Source organism: Ylistrum balloti, unplaced genomic scaffold (genome assembly GCF_031769215.1).
Source record: "Ylistrum balloti isolate Yb309-2 unplaced genomic scaffold, AGI_CSIRO_Ybal_v1 Utg371540, whole genome shotgun sequence".
Lineage (NCBI taxonomy): Eukaryota > Metazoa > Mollusca > Bivalvia > Pectinida > Pectinidae > Ylistrum > Ylistrum balloti.
This window is the reverse complement of record NW_026782794.1, coordinates 138194-163157: the sequence shown is the minus strand read 5'-3', so window position 1 is coordinate 163157 and position 24964 is coordinate 138194. Positions and strand designations below refer to the sequence as shown.

Sequence of the window (24964 nt, the reverse complement as noted above, 5' to 3'; positions counted from 1 at the left end):
ACTCTCACAACCACTTCACACGCAAATAGGCACCTTTTTTTAAACGAAGTACTTTTTTTTCCAATAGAGAGTACAAATATATGAAATATGTACCCTACGAGGGATCAAACCTCATCCTCTGCTCCCTCCGACGTTGTCCTTTCACCTTTAGGGGAATTTACCATTGATTATGATTATGTACACATTAGAAGTTACTTTAATACTTCACGGTTGACTAAGTCACCGTAATCAGTTTACCGTGTCCACCTTTCCTTAGATTCCACAAGTGTAATGGTGATCAGAAAGTTTTTTTCCTGTGCTTGACATTTAGTAGTTCATTCATGATCAAAATTGCCGCCACGCCCTCTAATTGACTGAAATATGTTTTACCATACAACCAATTAAGACTCAGCGTTATACAAATATACATTCCCCCAGTTGTCGATTAAATTGTTTTGAATCTAAAGAAATAGGATATCGGTTCACAATATTTTTGTCAGCAGATTGATATATCATTCTTTTCTCGAAAATACTATATATAGATAAAGAACCAGGGTTAGATATGGTTATCCCCGTGCGTTGTACATAAATTCTACCTTAAGCAACTATTTCACATGAACAAGTATTTGATAAATGTGAAAAAATAGAATAAATGTTAAAATGCAATTAGGAATTGATCATTTTGACAGTAGTAACTCCGTTTTGTTAATTTGTTGGCGTCTTTATAAAAAAAACCGTGCAATCCAAGTGAAATAACGTGGCCCTGATTACATGGTGTAATTGCTCACAGTAAATAGATGATATATTCACTCTCCATTCGACGAGAGAAGGTCGTTTGCTGTTAGTTTATAAAAAATGTTTATGTACGACAAGAACATTTTTAAAAATATTAGCTGAAACTCAACAAATCTGCGGATTTTTACATAAACTTTTACAACCAAAAAACTGGCCTCTGTATTTCCATATAAACATTACGCTACACAAACCCTGATAATGAACCGAAAATTAAGTGATGCCACCAAGGCAGTACAAATCAGTGTACGAGGTACTTCTGTTCTGCAAAGAATCAGATTGTTTCTGTCCGATGTCGGCAAATCTAGCGAAGTCTCGAAAGGTGACTGACCAGTATTCCCTTAGTGGTCGCATTCATCACCATCAATTATGGCACAGGTCTGGACAATGGCCGAGTAGTATTTATGGACTGTTTGTCGGCAGTCCATCAGACTGACCACTCCATCAGAGGTCAGATCGATTACAATGACCTAAATCCACAAAGTGATAGATACAGTACCGTCAATAGGTTTGACTTACCTGTCCCAGGAATATTGGATTACAACAATGTAAACAAAAAATCGCGATCGATTTGTTTTCACAATGGGAGGTACCGTCATCCAACAAGTGATGAGGACATTGAGTACATGACAGACAATTACGAATGTTGAGAACCAGAATGTGAAAATCAGTGGAATGTGACAGGATTTTAGAATGTGACAGATTGTGAAATGTGACAGGAGTGTGGAATATGACAGGATTGTGGAATGTTAGTGGTCAGTGAAATGTAGCAGGATTCTGGAATGTGACAGGTCACTGGAATGTGACAAGACTGTTGAATGTGACAGGTCAGTGAATTGTGACAAGAATGTGGAATGTGACAGGATTTATCGAATATGACAGGATGGTGGAATGTGACAGGATTGTCGAATATTACAAGACGGTGGAATATAGCCTGTCAATGGAATGTGACAAGAGTTTTGAATGTGACAGGTCAGTGACATGTGACAAGAATGTGGAATGTGACAGGATTGTCGAATATGACAGGATGGTCGATTGTAGCCTGTCAGTCGAATGTGACAGGGCAGTGAAATGTGGCAGGCTTCTGGAATGTGACAAGTCAGTGGAATGTGGCAGGATTGTTGAATGTGACCGGTCATTGAATGCCATTATTAATCAAAATATTTCAGTTAACAGACACTGACAACTATAGAAACGCTTAGTACAGTGTGAATGTATGTAAACCGAGGAGACTTGCTTCCTGTCAAGGGAGGCTATCCCGGTATGTCTACACTCACTGGTCTGTAGACCGTCGATGGCATGAAGATACTGTGACAGGTTAAACTAATAGATCTGATTCAGTTGCCTCTAATGTCTCTAGTGTATTGATTAATTCTACTGTATCGTTCAATCACACAGAGAGTAACGTTATATTTTTGTAAGGGATAAAATACCATTAGCGTTAGAAAAGCTTGTAACGAAAGCCGATAGCATTTTGGTTGTGGGTCCCGGGAAAATCAGCGTGAATCACTTAGTCTTCTGAAAAATGTTCGGCTTATTTAGCACAAGGGACTTAAGTACATTGATTTTAGTATGTGTTGACAGTGAAATGAAAGTTTCACAAGCGTCGAGAATGACTTCGATCGATTACCTGTCAAGTTTCCTTATATGGAAGTTGGTCGAAATTAAATGAAAACTTAATTCGATATATGTTCAATGCGCAGTCTTAAAGTGGATACTATCCGATTAACGTAACGTCTTTGGTGTGTCTTAAGGCGATACAACAGACATGTATGTCGATAACTAACTCACCAATAACTCAAAAACACATCGACCAAAGCAAAGATTCATTTGATAAGATATGATGCCGAACCACGGTTGGTGAACCAGAATCATGAATACAGAATGACGAGGGGTTTAAATTGGTAGAAACTGGATCGGAATAGTCTACTACGTAGACAAAACTCAAAGTGTCCTACACTTATTGCTATTATTATTAATCATTACTATTTTGTAAATGTCATAATTTGTAAAAGTAAAATACAATTGTCAATATAATATGTGCTGATTTAAATTCACATGCTAGGGTGTTTTACAATATCAGAATGAAACGCATCAATATCCGGTTAATTGAAATAGAATCACACATTTCTTTTATGTATCTGTAAAGTCTTGTGTTCGATGACATTGCTGAAGTTGGACTTAGGAAATTTAATGGTATGTTCAAATAGCTTTTCAGAAGTGCTTAATTTGTAGTTCAGAGAACCATATTCTAATACCAGTTGTTACTGGGTGTGATTTCTAGGGAGGATTGTAGTAATACTAGGTTTTATTCCGTGGACGGTGTGTAGTGTTACAAGGTTTTATTTCGTGGACAGTGTGTAGTGTTACTAGGTTTTAATCCTTGGACAGGGTGTAGTGTTACTAGGTTTTACTCCCCGGGCAGTGTGTAGTGTTACTAGGTTTTATTCCGTGGACAGTGTGTAGTGTTACTAGGTTTCATTCCGTGGGCAGTGTGTAGCGTTACTAGCTTTTACTCCGTGGGCGGTGTGTAGTGTTACTAGGTTTTACTCCACGAGCAGTGTGTAGTGTTACTAGGTTTTACTCCGTGGGCAGTGTGTAGTGTTACTAGGTTTTACTCCGTGGACAGTGTGTAGTGTTACTAGGTTTCATTCCGTGGACAGTATGTAGTGTTACTAGGTTTTACCCCGTGGGCAGTGTGTAGTGTTACTAGGTTTTACTCCGTGGGCAGTGTGTAGTGTTACTAGGTTTTACTCCGTGGGCAGTGTGTAGTGTTACTAGGTTTTATTCCGTGGACAGTGTGTAGTGTTACTAGGTTTTATTCCATGGACAGCGTGTAGTGTTACTAGGTTTTACCCCGTGGGCAGTGTGTAGTGTTACTAGGTTTTACTCCGTGGGCAGTGTGTAGTGTTACTAGGTTTGATTCCAAGGTCAGTGCATGTGTACCTTTCAGCTCTATGTTACAGATTCTTAAATGTTGGCCGTTCTATTTGTCTGATATCAGTATTCGAATATTTCATATTTCGTGTGAAGGCAGCCCCAACAATACCTTAAAGGTACTATTTTACCACTACCGAACTAAAAGGTACATGGCGATTTTCTTATTTTCGCTATGATGAACGTAAATAGTTATATCACGTGAATATGAGAACGTGTCCATCTTATAACCTCATGTTGTCACTATTTCTATGAATTAATAATTTGCGAAATGTTTGCGACTTTCATTTTTTGCGCGGAACTAGTTGTAGGTGTTCACTTTGAGAGCTCGAGGTCTTTTGTTTGTTTGGTTGTTTGGTTTTCCCTTTTCTTTTCTACATTGATTCGGTGCTTGTTGAATGCTACATTTCATGATCTAAAGAGAGTTAAAATGATAGCAATAATCATACGTACGCTGTGACGATGTTTAAATAACATGTACGCTGTGACCATGTTTACATGATAACACGTACGCTGTGACGATATTTACATGATAATATGTACGCTGTGACGATGTTTACATAATAACATGTACGCTGTGACCATGTTTACATGATAACACGTACGCTGTGACGATATTTACATGATAATATGTACGCTGTGACGATGTTTACATAATAACATGTACGCTGTGACCATGTTTACATGATAACACGTACGCTGTGACGATATTTACATGATAATATGTACGCTGTGACGATGTTTACATAATAACATGTACGCTGTGACGATGTTTAAATAACATGTACGCTGTGACGATGTTTAAATAACATGTACGCTGTGACGATGTTTAAATAACATGTACGCTGTGACCATGTTTACATAATAACATGTACTCGATGACGATGTTTACTTGATAATGTTTACACGATAACATGTACGCTGTGACGATGTTTACATGATCACATGAACGTCACATGTCACCTGTTTCTGAGAAAACGCGTGTTTAACAAACTGTTTGTTATCTTCAAATTAGAAAAAAATCCGAAGAAAGATTGAGTCTGTGAATCTCCCTGTCGTCAAAGTTCATTTTGTCAGCTAATTGTAACATACTTAGGTGTCATGCGGTATAACATGTTTTTTATACGATAGCTGGAATTATTACTTGATGTTTTGGAATAACACCCACCTATAGTGATAGAAAGATATTGACGCAATACAATGCATGCTCTGAGAATGTTCACTTAAGGATTGAATCTTGCTTATGTCGATTTCATGGGATGATGAATTGAGTTGGTCTTGAGACAAATTTAGTGAACTGCGATATGTGCGCAGTGAGGATGTTTTCGTGGTGATATTTACGCGGTGAAGAGTTTTACGTGATAAAATTAAGCTGTGGTAATACATGTATAATAGACCCCATACGCCTGCAAAATCTGAAGGTTGGATAAGAGGAGGGTGATTTGGTCGTAAAATCAGTGACTTAGATACAGTTGATATAAAACGCAAACCCAGTATAGATGTGTTTATTGTTATTATTTTTAAAAACTTTATCATGGCTGTAAAAACTTCGCTAATTGGAAATTTTGAACTTTTTAAATTTCTGCCCTATAAACGCTAAAGAAACACGATAGAAATGAGTTAGAATATCAGTAACGGTATATCAAGCTGGGAAGTGCCTCATACATCAAATTAAGTAATGATTTCACCGAGATTATTAGGTATAAATAGGTTCGATAATCTTAATAACCGAGCGGGACTCGCCTTAACATGTACTTCTGTAGCAAGAGTCTCCCGTTGGCAGCCCACGTTAAACACGCGCAGAGCTCCACTAATGAATTTAGTGATACTTTTTTTTCAGAACTGTTGAAGCCTTGGTAATTTACATACATAAGTCAGACAATTTGGAACTTGAATTCTAAAATCGTAGCACATGAAATCAGGCGTAATGTAATTATATATTTGCGAACACTATCAGACATGTGATTGGTTGAGTAAAAACTACATACCCTTGCTTAATTTAATCAATCATTAGTAAATGTGCCTTCGAACGAATTTTAAAATCAGTCGGTCACGTGATAAAAGCCTTTAGCAACGCCTCGCTTTGGCTTCGTTTGATCCGTTGGCAAAGCCAATGACATTTCACGGAGTGATTAACTTCAGTCTAACGAGTAGTTATCGCCGAGACTGTGATCGTGCCCAGCAAAGTTTGCTTCCATGTGTTTGGAGGACGTTCAATGATGGACTGTCTCTTCACACCCTGGTAATTAACACAACCCAGTTTGTGTAACTAGTAATCTCCAAAAGTGGCGTAGGAATATAAGCTTATTCAAAAGTAGTCCCTAATAGGTGTATATATATATCACTAGCTTGGTAATCATATATAGTCCGTTGAGAAGCCGACCAGCGTAAAACACGCTGTTTACTTAAATAAATATGAATAAATAAATTTATTAATTGAATAGATAAAATATTTCCTTTGTCCAAACAATGGACTACTTTATGTTAACTCGAACTTCATGAACTTCACAGCAGCACTACACAAAATATTGTAAAACTTTTGGACTTCACTTCAAATAATCACCAAAACACCGTCCTGTGAATTCATGTATGTAAAACGTCGATCGTCTTGTGATACCTTTATACATAAAGCAATAAATATTCCTACCAACAAATAATGGTCGATAGGAAATATTTAACTGTTTACGAGGTGTTACAACGTTAGCTAGACATAGATGCTAAGATCGATCTAAATCTGTTTCTCGTCGTATCTTAAACTTTTAAGATGCTAAAAAATCAATTGTTATTCCAGAAAAGCTTGTCTTGTCGGTGAATGTTTTATATCCAGGAAAAATAACAATCTTATTCGATCAACTGCACACGCCTGTCCATAAGATTGTATGGAATCGCGCACGTGCTATAACGGAATAGTAGGTAATTGTCCGTTTTCTCTCATCAAAATATCGTCTATAATTCTATTTCGCTTAGCCAAGATAAATGTGCGATATGAACAGTGTCATTTGTCGATAGACTGCGTGATAGCTGATATCATTGTATCAAGTGTCGACATACCACACATATCTGAAGTTGTTATCACTGTCAATTGTCGCTATACCGCCAACATCTGAAGTCAGTATTAGTGTCATGTGTCGTTATACCGCCCCTAGCTGTAATATCACTGTCGTGTGTCGATATCCCGCCCATAGCTGTAATATCACTGTCGGGTGTCGATATCCCGCTTATAGCTGTAATATCACTGTCATGTGTCGATATCCCATCCGTAGCTGTAATATCACTGTCGTGTGTCTATATTTCGCCCACAGCAGTAATATCACCGTCGTGTGTCAATATCCCGCCCATAGCTATAATATCACTGTCGTGTGTCGATATTCCGCCCGTAGCTGTATTATCACTGTCGTGTGTCAATATCCCGCCCGTAGCTGTAATATCACTGTCGTGTGTCGATATCCCGCCCATAGCTGTAATATCACTGTCGTGTGTCGATATTCCGCCCGTAGCTGTATTATCACTGTCGTGTGTCGATATCCCGCCCGTAGCTGTAATATCACTGTCGTGTGTCGATATTCCGCCCATAGCTGTAATATCACTGTCGTGTGTCGATATTCCGCCCCTAGCTGTAATATCACTGTCGTGTGTCGATATTCCGCCCCTAGCTGTAATATCACTGTCTTGTGTCGATATCCCGCCCCTAGCTGTAATAACACTGTTGTGTGTCGATATCCCGCCCCTAGCTGTAATATCACTGTCGTGTGTCTATATCCTGCCCGTAGCTGTATTAGCACTGTCGTGTATACCGCCCGTAGCTGAAGTCATTATTATTGTGTCTTGTGATGACATACTGCCTGCATCTGTTATATATCGATAAACTGTCTGGAACGACAATCCTGGTATGAATACGGTATTAGTTTTTGTTCCACAGGGGCTTCCTTAAAATGCATTCGTTTTAAAATCTTATCAGAAATTCTCGGCGAAGACAAATCTATTTCTATTAAGTTACGATATGGATTTTTTTAGAAAGTTAAATTTAGTTCATTTTTACTGCGTCAAAGACAAAATCTCTCCTTCAGTATCGATACCGTTACACACACCCCGTGCGGAGTCTTATTTAGGGTTAACATTTTGTAACAAAGCGTTCTTCCTACTGACATGCCACATCACGTGACGTTTCCTTAAAGTTTCCCTGTGTTTTAATAAGCTATTCAAACTTAGACAAGTCATTGTTATGAAAGAGGACAGGATTTGGAGGGACAGATAAGAAGGACAGTCATTGACCTTTTAAAGTCAGTGTTGCCATTTCTAAAGAGCAGCGTTATTGATGTCAACAACAGAGTTATTTGACGAGTCATTTTGACGAGAGGCATGTCCTGAAATTTATCCTTTATTAATTAGACCGTCTTCTGTTTGCACAAAAATGATTTCCGTTTTTGAATAGGGCACTCAGAAGATTGGTGTACTCAACAATGTAATAAAGACAACCAAGGACATTGACATCGATATATGACGACAAAATTAACTGGTACTAGTTGTATACAGACCCTGACTCCAGCGGAAAACTGTAGATCAGGGCTGGGTACGTTAGTGTACACAATATCATATGATATACTATAATCTACTACTGGCGACACCTGGTTGTCCTTACCGAAATACATTTATCAAAGGATCTAATCTGACCCAGTTACATCCACTGATCTAATCTGACCCAGTTACTTCCTTTGATTTAACCTGATCCAGTTACTACCACTGATCTAATCTGACCAAGTTACTTCCACCGATCTAATCTGACCCAGTTACTTCCACTGATCTAATATGACCCAGTTATTTCCAATGATCTAATTTGACCCAGTTACTTCCACCGATCTAATCTGACCCAGTTACTTCCACCGATCTAATCTGACCCAGTTACTTCCACCGATCTAATCTGACCCAGTTACTTCCACCGATCTAATCTGACCCAGTTACTTCCACCGATCTAATCTGACCCAGTTACTTCCATCGATCTAATCTGACCCAGTTACTTCCACCGATCTAATCTGACCCAGTTACTTCCACCGATTTAATCTGACCCAGTTACTTCCACCGATTTAATCTGACCAAGTTACTTCCACCGATGTAATCTGACCCAGTTACTTCCACTGATCTAATCTGACCACGTTACTTCCACCGATGTAATCTGACCCAGTTACTTCCACTGATCTAATCTGACCCAGTTACTTCCACCGATATAATCTGACCATTGATCTTGTTTTTTACTTAAAAGGTTGTTTTCACCGATTTTTCGCTATTTTCAGAGATAGAACAAAATGATGCAAATAAAATAACGTGAAAACATACGTGATTTGTTCCATGATATCCTCAAAAAATGCTTCCTTATTTTGGAATATTCGTTTTTCCGGGAAAAATTGGACAGCAAAAAATCTGTATCTAAATATGCTCTTACAATTGTTTTTTAATAAATGCCCTGCTTTAATACCAGGGAATGCTATTAAAGCGTTTTGTTCCTCTGTAAATAATTCAGTATTGAAATCGATTTTTGACTTTTATAGTCCTCTTAAGGAACATCTTAGACATGTAACACTACCCGTGATCGTGTGGTCGAGGAAGCTATGTTTACTTGTAATTACAACTGCCATCGTTAACATCGTTAAATATATAATTTTCTTTTCCCCAGGGGCATAATTTACTCTACATTTCTGTCATTTGGCATGGTATTTATTGTACAATTTTCTTTGTACTTTGATGGAGTAAAAATAAACATCATTGTTCTGTTTCACTTCAAAGGAAATGAAAGCGATCGGGTTTTATCATGAGCAACATTAAATGTCAAACATCATTGTTAGGAAAACTTAAGAATTCTCATTATTAATCAACAAATCTGGACATCATTTTACCTTGTACATATTTGCTATTGACATCTCTCTGTTAGAAAATACGAACAAGAAGTAGCTGTCACTTGAAATATCACTCTTGAGAAAATCATCAATCTTGATAAGAGGATGAAAAATTACGATTGATCTTTTATGGTTAATTATTTGTCATCCCCTGTCAACAACCACTTTGTTGTAGCTGGTAGCTTCATCATTGCATATCATGCGGGAGGCCCATCGCTATTTATCCAAAGCAATTGCGGTAAAGTATCGAGTCAAAGGAGACAAAGCCAGAACAGAACATGATAATCCGTGATAACTGTCTTAGAAAGAGAAAAACTGTGGTAGGAATCTAACGGCACACCTTGAATCATCATCTGCATTGAATAATGGAACTTATGTACATGGTTGACACGAAGCGTCAAAAGATATCAGATCTACTCATGTATTTTGACGGGCCTCCAGTATGTTGCTAGGTGATCTAGCCTCCAGTTACTACTAGGGAACTCTCGTCTCAAACGATCCCGTCTATTCAAGTAGCGATAAACATGGTAAACTCATATATTTTAAATTAGTTTGTCTGATGTAGTAAGAGTGAGGAATTTAGTTTGCTAGTTAATGTAGATTAAGTTGATTTCTAGGTCAAAGTTGCCACCGTCAATCATTTTCTCAGAGACACGCGCAGATTTCTCAAGTGCATTGGACAGGATAACAATCTGGAGTTTGCAAATCATAACTCCATGTCAGGCACGAAACTTTTCGTATTGTTTTTCAGCATTTCCAGCTAAATTTAGAATGTGAAAACCTTTTATATGCATGCCCAAATCCCAACTTTATCAGAATCCATTTGCATGGTTGTATACTAAAAGGAATTAGTCGCTCAAAACACAATTACATGTGGAGATTGTATTCTGCTTCAGACGGAATCAACGCTTTCCAAAGGCCATCGAATGCGTCTCAACTAAAACCTATGAAAAATTAATGTTTGAAGTGTAAAGGAAAGTTTTAGCTGATGAAAACCTAACACAATTGTCACAATGCGAAAGTCTTATTACAGCATTAAATAAATTTTACTTTTATGATGAATTGCTATTTTGTATAAAACTAATGGAGAACTCGGTACCTAGATAAAGTAATGGTGGAAATGCGGGCTGAAGACGTTTTCTTTAAAAGCTAAATGTGAACATAAAAACAAACACTGAAGAGAAAGCGACTGGTGATGATATTGGGTCTACACAGGATAGCGCGAAAGATGGTCGTTGAGACATTAATTAATTTTGTCTTCTTTTTAAACATTCACACGTTTGTGTGAGATAGACGTGCTCTGTAGGAACATTGGCCAACAAATGGTTATGGACACAGGAAATGTTACGGCCTTGAAAGTGGATTATTTTAACGGTGTTAGCTAAAAGTGTTAAATCTCTATTGAGTTTTATATCTTAAATACAATGTGTCATTAATGTGTTATGGACCACAATCACTGCAAGAGAATGACCTTGTTATCACACCTTAAGCCTCGTTATCACACCTGAAGCCTCGTTATCACACCTCATGCCTCGTTATCGACACAAGGCCCTGCTACAAGAATTAAGTTTCCTCAAACAGCGTGCTATGTCAGCAAATCATGTTATGTTTACTAATATTTGGTCATTTCGGGGGAAACAACTAATTATTTTGAGAACAGTGGGTTTTTTTATCTGTCGGGAAAATGACAAGTTCTACAAAGGAATAATTATCACATAAAACATCAAATTAATCAATACTGTATCGTATCACGTGACAGAATAAGACGGAATGTTCTCGTTTCTTTCAAAATCCAATAGCGACATGATTATTGTGAAAGAACACGTTAACATTATGAGTTTCGCAGATCAATATTCGGAACTCCTCGGGATTTCTTATTGACTAATTAGGACAGGTGATATTTCCTTCTATTACCGCGATTCTTGCAATAAAACGTTTGAAGGGTTACGGGTGCTACAACCGTCTTGGTCATAAGAAGCTGAACCCGAAACAGTGCTTTAATGATCTTTGGTCTTTGTCACTATAATGGTACGAAAATTATGAAATGGCAAAAAAACAACTGGTGATAAAAAATCAAACTGGCATTTCTAATGATTTTGTACGTGTGGGTAATTTTGACTCATTATTACCACAGCAGAAAAGCGAAGATGACTGACACTCCAGATCCGAACACAAAGAAGAAACCGGAAGTAAATGAACAGAAAATAATTTGTCAATTGGCTCCTTAACCACATTCAGGATGTCAGCACAAGGCTAGCCCATATCTATCAGGTGTTCGTCACAGCGACGGAAGGTAATTTGAGAGAGTGGCGACCTCTGGTTGTCATTAGCGCCATCTAGTGTCCCGGTCCGCCACCCCAGGATGCACATTAGTAACGTCATATTTCATTGGTAACCTGAATAGTCTCGGACGTATTCCTTGCTATTTTTATCTGCAAAAGGAAACTATGCAGAGATACTTTGGTGCCAAAGGATGGAAATTATCTTAGTTGTATGGAATGATGGCCATTTTAGGATCTGACATAAGACCATTAGGCACGCTACGTTTCCTTGTCTTTCTGAAATATTCACGACGTGAAAAGGTCATATGATTCCCATTGGAACTGGTGGCACATGTTGTAATACGATTGTCTGGCACTGGAGGCTGTCACGTCTCGGATACCGCTCTGGAGCAGGATACTCGTCAAGCCCCTATCATACTGATAATTTGCTATATTGCTACTCGACTCGCCTATATCAACTTTATCTCATTCCTCATACTCCTTTGACACTGATATGCATGCAGATATGAGTCTAAATGGGTTTGATTTCATAAAAGGTTGAAACGGAAAGCCGCCAAATGATTCTGACATGAATATTCATGCATGCAACCTTATTTTTATATCGGCTTCTATTGTAATTAGTCAAACTATTTTTGCATGACGAAGGGAACTTTATCATACTGCAGCAGTCATACCGACAAACCTGTCTGTGTAACTGGATCACTACAAATCACGATTATCCGTTTCGCCAACTCTTCATGCTAATTTGCGTGCTTATTATCGACTCTGTATGAAAGAATAAGTGAAATAGACCATAAGTGGAAGACTGAATTTAAAGGATGAAACCAGTGAAACGTCGTACCAAACACATTGTAGTACAAATTTCCGGAAAAGAAATTTTGACGAAAACAGTTAACTTGATTACTTGTACTGTTAATCGACTCTCTTTCGCGAGCGATATACTTTTCGAATTTTGTGATCGAAGCAGATTCGCGAAATTAATCGCCGCGAATGGAGACAGTGGCAGTCGTTAAACATCAGTAGTAGTATAATATGATAGAATCTATTTCGTAAAAGTTTGTCACCGCGAAATTATGATACGTAAAATTATCCTGGAAATAGGAGTTTCGATGGTTCACAATGTTAAGTATGTTTTCGTTGAAGTGAGATTTTTTTTGTGCAAAATGAAAGCTTTCTTTAAATTTCTTAAGTTGTTTTCGATCATTTCCGGTTGCAGTTCTTCCAATTCATTGTAATTTTTTACGCCATCTCGTACGCGTGTCCAATATTAACAAGGGCAACTGGCGACATCTCTTATTGGTAGGTCTATACAGGAACTACTACAACGCTCTGACAGAATGTATGTCGGTACTTCCAGAGCAACAAACTTATTGGTAGTGGCATCAGTGTACCAAGTGACCACTATCTACATACACACGTGCATGGCCACATTGGTTTCTTGTTGGTAGTGGCATCACTGTACCAAGTGACCACTATCTACATACACATGTATTTGGCCACATTGGTTATTGTTGGTAGTGGCATCAGTGTACCAAGTAACCACTATCAACATACACATATACATGGCCACATTGGTTTCTTGTCGGTAGTGGCATCATTGTACCAAGGGACCACGAAAAAGGTACACATGTACTCGGCCACATTGTAGTCATGTCCGTTGTGACATTGTACCAAGTGACCACTCTCGACAAAGGCTTGTCTGATGACCATCACAACAAGCTTGTGTTATCGATCACAATTTAAATGTTAAACCAATCTATCTATAACGTCATCGATCACCAGGGTTTGTTTTAATGATTCCCAGTTGATGTGGTACTTAATTCGCCTCAGCGTAAATACATCAAGAAAATACCGCGTTATTGTGATTAATTCCCAGGGGACACGTGACTAGATGTAATTTAGGCAATTGTGTTGTAGCTCACAGTACACATAACTTGATGTAAGACAGTGTGGTTTTTCACGGTACATGTGACTACGTGAAATTCGGCCTTGTGTCGTTTGTCAGGGTTCACGTGACTAGATGTAATTCTGCCTTATGTTGTTTGTTTCTGGCGATGCATGTAATTAGATGTACATGTATTTCTGTTTTGTATTTATGTCACGATCCATGTGACTAGATGACATTCGGCATTGATGTGTTGTTTGTCTCAATACATGTAAATACATGTTATTCGGTCTTGTTGTGTTTGTCACCGTACATGTGACTAGACGTCATTCGGTCTTGTTTTGTTGTTTGTGACAGTACATGTGAATATATGTAATTGGGTCCTGTTTTCTTTGTCACATATGGCTAGATGAAACTAAATGATTAACTTACGGGACTAGATACCTCTGTATCACTGTGACCTGTTGTGAGGACCAGGCACTTTGTGGCTCAGCCTTTCCCTCTGTGTTAGTATCACTGTGACCTGTTGTGAGGACCAGGCACTTTGTGGCTCAGCCTTTCCCTCTGTGTTAGTATCACTGTGACCTGTTGTGAGGACCAGGCACTTTGTGGCTCAGCCTTTCCCTCTGTGTCAGTATCACTGTGAACTGTTGTGAGGACCAGGCACTTTGTGTCTCAGCCTTTTCCTCTGTGTTAGTATCACTGTAACCTGTTGTGAGGACCAGGCACTTTGTGTCTCAGCCTTTCCCTCTGTGTTAGTATCACTGTGACCTGTTGTGAGGACCAGGCACTTTGTGTCTCAGCCTTTCCCTCTGTGTTAGTATCACTGTGAACTGTTGTGAGGACCAGGCACTTTGTGGCTCAGCCTTTCCCTCTGTGTTAGTATCACTGTGACCTGTTTTGAGGACCAGGCACTTTGTGGCTCAGCCTTTCCCTCTGTGTTAGTATCACTGTGACCTGTTGTGAGGACCAGGCACTTTGTGGCTCAGTCTTTATCTCTGTGTTAGTATCACTGTGACCTGTTGTGAGGACCAGGCACTTTGTGGCTCAGCCTTTCCCTCTGTGTTAGTATCACTGTGACCTGTTGTGAGGACCAGGCACTTTGTGGCTCAGCCTTTCCCTCTGTGTTAGTATCACTGTGAACTGTTGTGAGGATCAGGCACTTTGTGGCTCAGCCTTTCCCTCTGTGTTAGTATCACTGTGAACTGGTGTGAGGACCAGGCACTTTGTGGCTCAGCCTTTATCTCTGTGTTAGTATCACTGTGACCTGTTTTGAGGACCAGGCACTTTGTGGCTCAGCCTTTCCCTCTGTGTTAGTATCACTGTGACCTGTTGTGAGGACCAGGCACATTGTGGCTCAGCCTTTATCGCTGTGTTAATATCACTGTGACCTGTTGTGAGAACCAGGCACTTTGTGGCTCAGCCTTTATCTCTGTGTTAGTATCACTGTGAACTGTTGTGAGGACCAGGCACTTTGTGTCTAAGCCTTTCCCTCTGTGTTAGTATCACTGTGACCTGTTGTGAGGACCAGGCACTTTGTGGCTCAGCCTTTATCTCTGTGTTAGTATCACTGTGACCTGTTGTGAGGACCAGGCACTTTGTGGCTCAGCCTTTATCTCTGTGTTAGTATCACTGTGATCTGTTGTGAGGACCAGGCACTTTGTGGCTCAGCCTTTATCTCTGTGTTAGTATCACTGTGATCTGTTGTGAGGACCAGGCACTTTGTGTCTAAGCCTTTCCCTCTGTGTTGGTATCATTGTGAACTGTTGTGAGGACCAGGCACTTTGTGGCTCAGCCTTTCCCTCTGTGTTAGTATCACTGTGACCTATTGTGAGGACCAGGCACTTTGTGGCTCAGCCTTTATCTCAGTGTTAGTATCACTGTGACCTATTGTGAGGACCAGGCACTTTGTGGCTCAGCCTTTATCTCAGTGTTAGTATCACTGTGACCAGTTGTGAGGACCAGGCACTTTGTGGCTCAACCTTTATCTCTGTGTTAGTATCACTGTGACCTGTGGTGAGGACCAGGCACTTTGTGGCTCAGCCTTTCCCTCTGTGTTAGTATCACTGTGACCTATTGTGAGGACCAGGCACTTGATGGCTCGGCCTTTATCTCTGTGTGAGTATCACTGTGACCTGTTGTGAGGACCAGGCACTTTGTGGCTCGGCCTTTATCTCTGTGTTAGTATCACTGTGACCTGTTGTGAGGACCAGGCACTTGGTGGCTCAGCCTTTATCTCTGTGTTAGTATCACTGTGACCTGTTGTGAGGACCAGGCACTTTGTGGCTCGGCCTTTATCTCTGTGTTAGTATCACTGTGACCTGTTGTGAGGACCAGGCACTTTGTGGCTCAGCCTTTATCTCTGTGTTAGTATCACTGTGACCTGTTGTGAGGACCAGGCACTTTGTGGCTCAGCCTTTATCTCTGTGTTAGTATCACTGTGACCTGTTGTGAGGACCAGGCACTTTGTGTCTAAGCCTTTCCCTCTGTGTTAGTATCACTGTGAACTGTTGTGAGGACCAGGCACTTTGTGGCTCAGCCTTTCCCTCTGTGTTGGTATCACTGTGACCTGTTGTGAGGACCAGGCACTCTGTGGCTCAGCCTTTCCCTCTGTGTTAGTATCACTGTGAACTGTTGTGAGGACCAGGCACTTTGTGGCTCAGCCTTTCCCTCTGTGTTAGTATCACTGTGAACTGTTGTGAGGACCAGGCACTTTGTGGCTCAGCCTTTCCCTCTGTGTTAGTATCACTGTGACCTGTTTTGAGGACCAGGCACTTTGTGGCTCAGCCTTTCCCTCTGTGTTAGTATCACTGTGACCTGTTGTGAGGACCAGGCACTTTGTGGCTCAGTCTTTATCTGTGTTAGTATCACTGTGACCTGTTGTGAGGACCAGGCACTTTGTGGCTCAGCCTTTCCCTCTGTGTTAGTATCACTGTGACCTGTTGTGAGGACCAGGCACTTTGTGGCTCAGCCTTTCCCTCTGTGTTAGTATCACTGTGAACTGTTGTGAGGATCAGGCACTTTGTGGCTCAGCCTTTCCCCCTGTGTTAGTATCACTGTGAACTGGTGTGAGGACCAGGCACTTTGTGGCTCAGCCTTTATCTCTGTGTTAGTATCACTGTGACCTGTTGTGAGGACCAGGCACTTTGTGGCTCAGCCTTTCATACGCAGGATTATACTACTGCATTTAGATCGATCGGTGCTGGACACAGAATGGCCTGTACCGGAGTGGTCCCTCACCGCTGTTCCGTAATGGTCACACCATTACTATTTGTAACATAATATCATCACTTGTCATTATTTCTGAGTCATCTTCCAGCGTACCATCGCGGAAACAACCGTCATGTTTGTTTACATTTACTTACAAAACCCAAGTCTTTGATCCAAGATGAAATAAAGTGAATGCAATGCAAATATCCAATGTCCCGTATCTGCTGATAAAGTTTTTTGAACGATATAGTAATGCTTAAAGTGGCTTATTGTAAATTTCCGGTGCCACAATGTATCTGTTCCAGAAAGAACGCGGTATTTTGTGACACTGATACAGAAATATTAACTAACAAAATTAAATTACAGTCGTCTGATCCGATACCCTTATATTTCTGTTTTAACAGCTTCCGTCCTGCTTCCCGGCACTTCTCTCACAGGTTATATTTTACTCAAAACACCACTTAAGATTACTTGATTTTAATACTTCCGGTAATGATTCTCTCTCGTCACTTCCGGTGATTATATTGTTTTATTGACTTGATGTCTTGATGTAGTAATATATATCATCATTAGTCACCATAGCAATTTAAAGACAATAATGAATATCCATTAATCTGTCTACATTCGGAACTCGTCTCTCGTGAGAGATGTTAAACCCGTAGTATACATTAATTTTTAGACAAGTAATTCAGGATTGGATAGAAACATAAAAGGACTCTGTGTTTACGCTCTGGTCAGACTAATCAGTCGTAAATTTGGTTGTACTAGCGACATTAAACCAGTTACACACGATACCACGTGATGACATATCCATTTGATAGAAATCTCATTCAAAATCCACGTAAATATCTACAACGACGTAACTATCAGTACATTTAGTTCATTCAGGTCTCAAGAGGGGAAGATACAAATAGTTACATCGAAACAAACAGGATTTCTTTCATTTTTATATGGACAGAGAATGGTCAGTGTAAGTCAGACCTTTATCACACAGAGACTGGTCAGTGTTAATCAGACCTTTATCACACAGAGACTGGTCAGTGTTAGTCAAACCTTCAGTGTAAGTCAGACCTTTATCACACAGAGACTGGTCAGTGTTAGTCAGACCTTTATCACACAGAGACTGGTCAGTGTTAGTCAGACCTTTATCACACAGAGAATGGTCAGTGTTAGTCAGACCTTTATCACACAGACTGGTCAGTGTTAGTCAGGCCTTTATCACACAGAGAATGGTCAGTGTTAATCAGACCTTTATCACACAGAGACTGGTCAGTGTTAGTCAGACCTTTATCACACAGAGACTGGTCAGTGTTAATCAGACCTAGATCACACAGAGAATGGACAGTGTTAGTCAGACCTTTATCACACAGAGACTGGTCAGTGTTAGTCAGACCTTTATCACACAGAGACTGGTCAGTGTTAGTCAGACCTATATCACACAGAGACTGGTCAGTGTCAGACCTTTATCACATCATAGAGACTGGTCAGTGTTAGTCAGACCTATATCACACAGAGACTGGTCAGTGTCAGACCTTTATCACATAGAGACTGGTCAGTGTTAGTCAGACCTTTAGCACACAGAGACTGGTCAGTGTTAGTCAGACCTTTATCACACAGAGACTGGTCAGTGTTAGTCAAACCTATATCACACTGACACTGGTCAGTGTTAGTCAGACCTATATCACACAGAGACTGGTCAGTGTTAGTCAGACCTATATCACACACACAGAGACTGGTCAGTGTTAGTCAGACCTTTATCACACAGAGACTGGTCAGTGTTAGTCAGACCTTTATCACACAGAGACTGGTCAGTGTTAGTCAGACCTTTATCACACAGAGACTGGTCAGTGTTAGTCAGACCTTTATCACACAGAGACTGGTCAGTGTTAGTCAGACCTATATCACACAGAGACTGGTCAGTGTTAGTCAGACCTATATCACACAGAGACTGGTCAGTGTTAGTCAGACCTAGATCACACAGAGACTGGTCAGTGTTAGTCAGACCTATATCACACAGAGACTGGTCAGTGTTAGTCAGACCTATATCACACAGAGACTGGTCAGTGTTAGTCAGACCTATATCACACAGAGACTGGTCAGTGTTAGTCAGACCTTTATCACACAGAGACTGGTCAGTGTTAGTCAGACCTATATCACACAGAGACTGGTCAGTGTTAGACAGACCTATATCACACAGAGACTGGTCAGTGTTAGTCAGACCTATATCACACAGAGACTGGTCAGTGTTAGTCAGACCTAGATCACACAGAGACTGGTCAGTGTTAGTCAGACCTTTATCACACAGAGACTGGTCAGTGTTAGTCAGACCTATATCACACAGAGACTGGTCAGTGTTAGTCAGACCTATATCACACAGAGACTGGTCAGTGTTAGTCAGACCTATATCACACAGAGACTGGTCATTGTTAGTCAGACCTATATCACACAGAGACTGGTCAGTGTTAGTCAGACCTATATCACACAGAGACTGGTCAGTGTTAGTCAGACCTATATCACACAGAGACTGGTCAGTGTTAGTCAGACCTTTATCACACAGAGACTGGTCAGTGTTAGTCAGACCTTTATCACACAGAGAATGGTCAGTTTTAGTCAGACCTAGATCACACAGAGAATGGTCAGTGTTAGTCAGACCTATATCACACAGAGAATGGTCAGTGTTAGTCAGACCTATATCACACAGAGACTGGTCAGTGTTAGTCAGACCTAGATCAGTCATATAGATACTGGGCCGTTTTGGCCAAACCTTTTTTATCTCTTGGAAAGAGAATGGTCATTGTTATCCATTTCCGTGTTTTGAGATCGAAGAGGGGATTATCAAATATGTTAAATCTGTTCTGAACAAGTTGAACTGAAATGTTCAACAATAACATTAATTGCAATTTCTCGGTGACACAATATTTACTATGAATGACAACAGCCATGACAGATTCCTTCCCTGAAACGTATGATATCTTCAGCAAATCTCGCAGTGATATCTAATGTATAGTTGTTGGTATATACATTCACGAGTTCTACTATGGACAAATAAACCCAACGAGATCATCTTTAATCAGTTGGAGACGGAACAGTGTGCCGACCGATAAAACATTGATACACATCAATCGATTCACCGACCAACCACCCCACATACAATACTGACGACCAGCACGAGGCCTCTCCATCACGCGACTGGCTTACAAATTACGATTTTCAGCCTTTAGCCGATTTTTTATCGAACACATGGTATTTAGATATTTCCATCAGGTCGAGATAAAAACAATGCAATTATTATGTGCAATATTGTATTGTGGAATCACTTTCTGATTAAAACTTAAAACAAAATCCATCTCACGGGTTTTAGTCATAATTTTAATCCGCCCCTATAAAGCTATAAATAGCCCAAAAACAGATCTAGAATACTTGGTTTTAATTACCAAATAATTGTTATCATGTTTTTTTTTCATTTCAGGCTAACGTGACGGCGGACAGCGTAGTGTGTAGCGATGCCCGCGGTACCAGCGAATGTGTCTGAATGTGTTCAGGCACTTCTTGAGCAGCTACTGTCACAACAGACCCCATCACCCTGTAGTGCCAACGCTACCTCCGCGCCTAGTGAACGCTCTGAGTCTCGAGCTCTGCTGTATATAGTTGTAACGCTTCTGTTTTATTCTGGAGGAATCATTATCGGTATTATCACCTATCTTAAGCGTGAAAGGAGAGAAATAGAAGAAGACAGAGAATTTGATGAATTTATCAACACTTATATTGAACCGGAAACCCGGACAACATTCCACAAGGTTCAGCAAGTCATTGCAAGACTTAAATACCTACAGGAGGAAAAAGTAAGGAAAATGGGAAGTAAGGGAACAGATGTGAAATCTATATCAAACGACAACGAGGAGAGAAAGGATAACGTCGATAGAAAGGATTGTGTAGATAATTCTCTTATCAAGACCGCCAACTCGTGGAACGAGACAGAGACTTCCAGGCTTGATAACACAATTTGTGAGGACGATGAGCCACTTTCATCTATCGTTGCTAAACTCATCGACCCAGATAAACGCCGATCGTTCGACGAAGATTCGGACATGGAGGCAGACGATCGCGAAGGAGGTCTCACAAAGACTTCCTCCATGCAGTCTATCAAGGATTACACCGAGGAACCAGGAAGGAGTGCTCGCTCATCTTTTATAGACGACGACAACGAAATGGTGGATGACGACTCATCAACATTGATCAGCGATCAAAGACTTGGGAACAAGGAGGATTTACATCATTGTAAAACTGTCAACAAAGGTTGTATAGTGACGAATGTGTAGTAGTGTTGTGTCCCCATTCTCCCATGGGCTGTAAACCCCTTATCGTAATATGCAAAGCACATCAAAGTCAGCAACCCTACCACGTGTACCAGGGTAGGCTCACACATCCAAATCATACCTATCTCACTAACGGTAACTCACTTGTACCCAGGAGTAACTTCTGAGAAACATGCCCTTTTAATCATTTACTACATCCTCATAACATGATGGGACAATTGCTAGCGTGAAATCAAATACCGATACAAATATTCATGTATTTTTGAGGAACTACCGCAAGTACAAGGCTTTGTGACTGACAACATCGGCCTTTACAACAGCGCCCCCTTTTTGGGGTTTCATCCTTGAGTGTATTATTCGAGGATACTGTAAGGACACCTTTTGTACGCCGAGCCGTTCGAGGGACCACCGAAAACTGTTACGTGGCTGTTAGTATATGTGACTTTTATGGTAAGAGTGTCGTGGTATATGTCTACAATGATATTACATTAGAAAAAAACGTTTGTATTGATTTACACAGATTTTCCGTGGTTTCTTTTTCTAGATGGTTATTGATATAAATTTTGATTAAAATTGTGATTGAACTTGGAATTGTGAAGTTTTTCTGCTGACACACCCTAGCTACATACCCTACAGTTATAATAGGCTTGGGTATTTAAATTGCACATGTAAAGTAGATATCTATGTAACACATTGCTTCTGTTGCCGACTTCAGTCTGTTCAGTTTTTTTAAGGTTTGCGAAATAAAGCGTATAATTTGTTCAAAACATTGTCAAGGTTTCGAAAACGAAATCTATTATTCACGGTTATTAGATAATTAGAACAGCAATTTGAGCCCCAAATGTTTTGGATGACGTCATATTCAGTGCTGATAACAGCATGTTTCCATGGTAATGCTGAAAACGATGATTGTGTCTCGGAAGTAGATTGGATCCTGTTACTGGCAAATTAGCAGTAGACGCCCCGATACCTAGATTCCCAGGGTAGACCTAAATCACTGATCTTATGGAACATGGAGCAATATTAGACATGTTAGTACTTCATTATTTTCCCATTTTTCATTGACTCAGCAGCATTTTAACAGAGAACATGTTAAAGCTCGCGTTCCTAGATATTATATATGTTGCGGTACGTCTTTGGCAGATCAGTAGTCAAGCGTTTTTTTACGTTGTAATAAACATTAAGAATTTAATTGTTTCAGATTGTCATTAATACATGCAATTAATTTCAAATAATTATTTTAGTTGTGAAAAAGGAGAACTAGGTCAACGCAAGAATGCAGTTTGGTTCAATAAACGTGAGATAAATTAGGTCAACGTGTGTCTGCAGGTCAGCTCTGTAAAATTGAATTAACTAGGTCAACGCCTGTCTGCATTTTAGCTATATCATCATTAGATTAACTAGGTCAACTGGTATGTACATTTCTACCTCCATGAACATTGAATAAAGCAGGTCAACGATCTAAACACGCTGGGTAACCTCGTTCAGCAGGTGTTCATTTGTTCTGTGAATTACAGAATTTAATTAATTTATAAATGTTGGATATGATTATATATGATTCAAAATAATTAAACGTTTAACAGAGGTAATTAGTAATATTTAGAGTCCAGCTGTATCTGACTACAGCTAAATTAACATTATTCTGGTGTATGTGACAACTAAATCAAAATTATTCTGGTGTATGTGACCATAGATTAATTAACATTATCCTGGTGTATGTGACAGCTAAATTAACATTATCCTGATGTGTGTGACCATAGCTAAATTAACATTATCCTGGTGTATGTGACAGCTAAGTTAACATCATCCTGGTGTATGTGACAGCTAAATTAACATTATCCTGATGTGTGTGACCATAGCTAAATTAACATTATCCAGGTGTATGTGACCATAGCTAAATTAACATTATCCTGGTGTATGTGACCATAGCTACATTAACATTATCCTGGTGTATGTGACTATAGCTAAATTAACATTATTCTGGTGTATGTGACCATAGCTAAATTAACATTATCCTGGTGTGTGTGACAGCTAAATTAACATTATCCTGGTGTATGTGACAGCTCAATCAACATTATCCTGGTGTATGTGACCATAGCTAAATTAACATTATCCTGGTGTGTGTGACAGCTAAATCAACATTATCATGGTCTATGTGACAGCTCAATCAACATTATCCTGGTGTATGTGACCATAGCTAAATTAACATTATCCTGGTGTGTGTGACCATAGCTAAATTGACATTATCCTGGTGTGTGTGACAGCTAAATTAACATTATCCTGGTGTGTGACAACTAAATTAACATTATCCTGGTGTATGTGACCATAACTTAATTAACACTATACTGGTGTGTGTGACAGCTAAATTAACATTATCCTGGTGTTTGTGACAGCTAAATTAACATTATCATGGTGTATGTGACAGCTAAATTAACATTATCCTGGTGTATGTGACCATAGCTAAATTAACATTATCCTGGTGTATGTTACAGCTAAATTAACATTATCCTGGTGTATGTGACCATAATTAAATTAACATTATCTTAGTGTATGTGACAACTGAATTAGCATTATCCTGGTGTATGTCACCATAGTCGTGTATGTCACCATAGCTAAATCAACATTATCCTGGTGTATGTGACAGCTAAATAAACATTATTTTGGTGTGTGTGACCATAGCTAAATTAGCATTATCTTGGTGTATGTGACCATAGCTAAGTTAACATTATCCTGGTGTGTGTGACCATAGCTAAATTAACATTATCCTGGTGTATGTGACCATAGCTAAATTAACATTATCCTGGTGTATGTGACAGCTACATTAACAATATCCTGGTCTATGTGACAGCTAAATTAACATTATCCTGGTGTATGTGACAGCTAAATTAACATTATCCTGGTGTATGTGACAGCTAAATTAACATTATCCTTGTGTATGTGACAGCTAAATTTACATTATCCTGGTGTATGTGACAGCTAAATTAACATTATCCTGGTGTGTGTGTGTCAGCTAAATTAACATTATCCTGGTGTATGTGACCATAGCTAAATTAACATTATCCTGGTGTATGTGACCATAGCTAAATTAACATTATCCTGGTGTATGTGACCATAGCTAAATTAACATTATCCTGGTGTATGTGACCATAGCTAAATTAACATTATCCTGGTGTATGTGACAGCTAAATTAACATTATCCTGGTGTATGTGACCATAGCTAAATTAACATTATCCTGGTGTATGTGACAGCTAAATTAACATTATCCTGGTGTATGTGACAGCTAAATTAACAATATCCTGGTGTGTGTGTGTCAGCTAAATTAACATTATCCTGGTGTATGTGACCATAGCTAAATTAACATTATCCTGGTGTATGTGACCATAGCTAAAATAGCATTATCCTGGTGTATGTGACCATAGCTAAATTAACATTATCCTGGTGTATGTGACCATAGCTAATTTAACATTATCCTGGTGTACGTGACCATAGCAAGATTAACGTTATCCTGGTGTATGTTACAGCTAAATTAACATTATCCTGGTGTATGTGACCATAGCTAAATTAACATTATCCTGGTGTATGTGATCATAGCTAAATTAACATTATCCTGGTGTATGTGACCATAGCTAAATTAACATTATCCTGGTGTATGTGACCATAGCTAATTTAACATT

At 39.5% G+C, this 24964-nt stretch overlaps 1 protein-coding gene across 1 annotated transcript; it reads left to right on the top strand.

Moving 5' to 3' along the window:
* Window positions 1-20476: 20476 nt before the first annotated feature.
* On the top strand, window positions 20477-21740 carry LOC132562891 (uncharacterized). Its single transcript, XM_060227669.1, has one exon. It carries the CDS (start codon window positions 20477-20479, stop codon window positions 21290-21292), a length of 816 nt encoding a protein of 271 aa, XP_060083652.1. The 3' UTR covers window positions 21293-21740.
* The last annotated feature ends 3224 nt before the right edge of the window (window positions 21741-24964 follow it).

Bases quoted from the DNA above. Each gene is read 5' to 3' on its own strand.
- LOC132562891 (XM_060227669.1), top strand. From the start codon at position 20,477: ATGCCCGCGGTACCAGCGAATGTGTCTGAATGTGTTCAGGCACTTCTT.